General features: G+C 45.4%; 1 protein-coding gene across 1 annotated transcript; it reads left to right on the top strand.

Moving 5' to 3' along the window:
• Positions 1–2,702: 2,702 nt before the first annotated feature.
• Positions 2,703–3,008, top strand: LOC138871505 (uncharacterized). The gene has a single exon (XM_070149384.1). It carries the CDS (start codon positions 2,703–2,705, stop codon positions 3,006–3,008), a length of 306 nt encoding a protein of 101 aa, XP_070005485.1.
• Positions 3,009–3,390: the final 382 nt, after the last annotated feature.

Genomic DNA, 3,390 nt, shown 5'->3' with positions numbered 1-3,390 from the left:
TTGTCACGCCAAAACTATGACATTGGCTATGCCAGGTGTACTGCGAGTAGAGTGGAGGGGTCTTTAGATCACACTCCCAATAGAATTATTTTATTTCTTAAGGCTCAGCGAATGGTTGAGAAGGGGTGTGACGTGTATCTAGCCTATGTGAGAGATGTCAGTATTGATACCCCTACAGTTGATTCAGTCCCAGTAGTGAGGGATTTTCTTGATGTGTTTCTAGCTGATCTTCTAGGTATGCCACCCGATAGAGATATTGATTTTGGCATCGATTTGTTGCCGAGTACTCAGCTCATTTCTATTCTTGCTTATCGTATGGCTCCTCCTGAGTTGAAATAGTTGAAGGAACAGTTACAGGAATTGCTTGACAAGGGTTTTATTTGGCCTAGTGTGTCACCTTGAGGTGCTCCTGTCTTGTTTATGAAGAAAAATGATGGTTCTATGTGTATGTGCATTGATTATCGCCAGTTGAACAAAGTTATAGTGAAGAACCGGTATCATTTACCTCGTATTAATGATCTATTTGACCTGTTACAGGGTGCTCGAGTGTTTTCTAAGATTGACTTGTGTTCAAGTTATCATCAGTTGAAGATTCAGGAGACAGATATCCCAAAGACTGCTTTCAAGACTCGGTATGGTCATTACGAGTTCCATGTTATGTCATTTGGGCTGACCAATGCCCCAACAACATTTATGCATCTGATGCACAGTGTATTCCGACCATATCTTGACTCGTTCGTCATTGTCTTTATTGATGACATTCTGGTATACTCCCGGAGTCGGGAAGATCATGAAAAGCACCTGAGGACAGTGCTTCAGACCTTGAGAGAAAGAAATTATATGCTAAGTTCTCAAAATGTGAATTCTGGTTGGATTCTGTGGCATTCTTAGGTCACATGGTATCGAGTGAAGGGATCAAGGTGGATCCGAAAAAAGTGGAAGCAGTGTAGAGTTGGCTCAGACCATCCTCAGCTACAATGATCTTTAGTTTTCTTGTCTTGGTGGGTTATTACCGTCGATTTGTTGAGGGATTTTCATCTATTGCAGCACCTATAAATGGGCTGACCTGGAAGGGTGCTCCGTTCAGGTGGATGGAGGAGTGTGAGGAGAGGTTTCAGAAGCTCAAGACAGCTTTGACTACAGCCCCAGTATTGATATTGCCTACAGCTTCGGGGTCATATACTGTCTATTGTGATTCCTTGAGGATTGGCCTTGGAGTGGTATTGATGTAGGATGGTAGGGTGATTGCCTACGCGTCCAGACAGTTGAAGGTGCATGAGAAGAATTATCCTGTCCATGATCTCGAGTTAGCTGCTATTGTTCACGACTTGAAGATTTGGTGTCATTATTTGTATGGTGTCCCTTGTGAGATCTACACTGATCACCGAAGTTTGCAGCATCTATTCAAGTAGAATGACCTTAATTTGTGTTAGAGGAGGTGGTTAGAGTTGCTGAAGGACTATGATATCACTATTTTGTACCACCCGGGGAAGGCCAATGTGGTGGCCGACGCTTTGAGCCGTCGGGCGGAGAGTTTGGGGAGTTCGGCTTATCTACCAACAACGGAGAGGCCCATGGCAATGGATGTTCAGGCCTTAGCCAACTAGTTCATGATATTGGATCCTTCGGAGCCCAATCGGGTTCTAGCTTGTGTGATTTCTCAGTATTCTTGTTTGATCGTATCAGAGAGCGTCAGTATGATGACCCTCATTTGCTTGTCCTCAAGGACAAGGTTCTGCATGCTGATGCCCGAGATATGACCATTGGTGATGACGGGGTATTGAGGATGCATGGTTGGGTATGTGTACCTAATGTTGACGGGCTTCGGGAGTTGATTTTTGAGGAGGCCCACAGTATGCGGTATTCCATCTATCCGGGTGCCGCGAAGATATACCAGGATTTAAGGCAGCACTATTGATGGAGGCAGATGAAGAAGGATATAGTTGGGTTTGTAGCCCGGTGCCTCAATTGTCAACAGGTGAAGTATGAGCGCTAGAGACCGAGTGGCTTGCTTCAGTAGATAGAGATTCCGGAGTGGAAGTGGGAGCGGGTCACCATGGATTTCGTAGTTGGACTCCCACAGACTTTGAGGAAGTTTAATGCTATTTGGGTGATTGTGGATCGGCTGACCAAGTCCGCACACTTCATTCCTATGTGTACCACCTATTCTTTGAAGGGTTGGCGGAGATTTATATTTGAGAGATTGTTCGCATGCATGGTATTCCAGTTTCCATATTTCAGATAAAGGTACACAGTTCACATCATGGTTCTGGAGAGCCATATAACATGAGTTGGGTATTCAGGTGGAGTTGAGCACAATATTTCACCCTCAGACGGACGGACAGTCCGAGCGCACTATTCAGATTCTTGAAGATATGCTCCGTGCATGTGTGATGGAGTTTGGAGGTTCTTGGGATCAGTTCTTGCCACTTGCGGAGTTTGCCTACAACAACAGTTATCATTCCAGCATTCAGATGGCACCGTATGAGGCTCTATATGGTAAGTGGTGTAGATTTCCAGTGGGTTGGTTCGATCCGGGCGAGGCAAGATTATTGGGCACAGACTTGGTTCAGGATGCTTTGAAGAAGGTGATTCAGGATAGACTCCGCACAACCCAGACCAGACAGAAGAGTTATACGGGCCGGAAGGTTCGCGATGTTTCATTTATGGTTAGAGAGCGGGTTTTGCCTCGGGTTTCGCCTATGAATGGTGTTATGAGATTTGGGAAGAATGGCAAGTTGAGCCCAAGGTTTAATGGTCCCATTGAGGTGTTGCGGTGTGTTGGAGAGGTTGCTTATAAGCTGGCCTTACCTCCCAGCTTGGCAGGAGTTCATCCGGTATTTCAAGTTTCGATGCTCCGAAGATATCACGATGATCTGTCGCACGTGTTAGATTTCAGTTCAGTCCAGTTGGACAAAGATTTATCTTATATTGAGGAGCCAGTGGAGATATTGGATAGGCAGGTTCGAAAGCTAAGGTCAAAGAACATTGCATCAGTGAAGGTTTAGTGGTGGGGTCAGCCAGTCAAGGAAGCGACTTGGGAGACCGAGCAGGATATGCGCAGTCGTTACCCCGATCTTTTCACAACTTCAGGTATATCTCTATGCTCGTTTGAGGACGAATGAATATTATAAGGGGGGGATGTAACGACCCTGTCACACCTCCTTTTTCCGCACCCGCAGGGTACAAGGGAGTTTTTTCCAATTTAAGGACAATCGAAACGGGATGTATTTATTTATTTCAGAGTCGCCACTTGAGAGATTTAGGGTGTCCCAAGTCACCAATTTTAATCCCGAATCGAGGAAAAGAATGACTCCATATTACAGTCTGCGCACCAGAAATCCGGATAAGGAATTCTGTTAACCCGGGAGAAGGTGTTAGGCATTCCCG

The sequence above is a fragment of the Nicotiana sylvestris genome, chromosome 6, assembly GCF_000393655.2.
Source record: "Nicotiana sylvestris chromosome 6, ASM39365v2, whole genome shotgun sequence".
In the NCBI taxonomy this organism is placed as follows: Eukaryota; Viridiplantae; Streptophyta; class Magnoliopsida; order Solanales; family Solanaceae; genus Nicotiana; species Nicotiana sylvestris.
The sequence above is the reverse complement of the archived record's forward strand: the minus strand, read 5'-3'. Positions and strand labels throughout refer to the sequence as shown.

Excerpts from the sequence above, each read along its gene's own strand:
- LOC138871505 (XM_070149384.1), top strand. The coding sequence starts at position 2,703 with ATGAATGGTGTTATGAGATTTGGGAAGAATGGCAAGTTGAGCCCAAGG.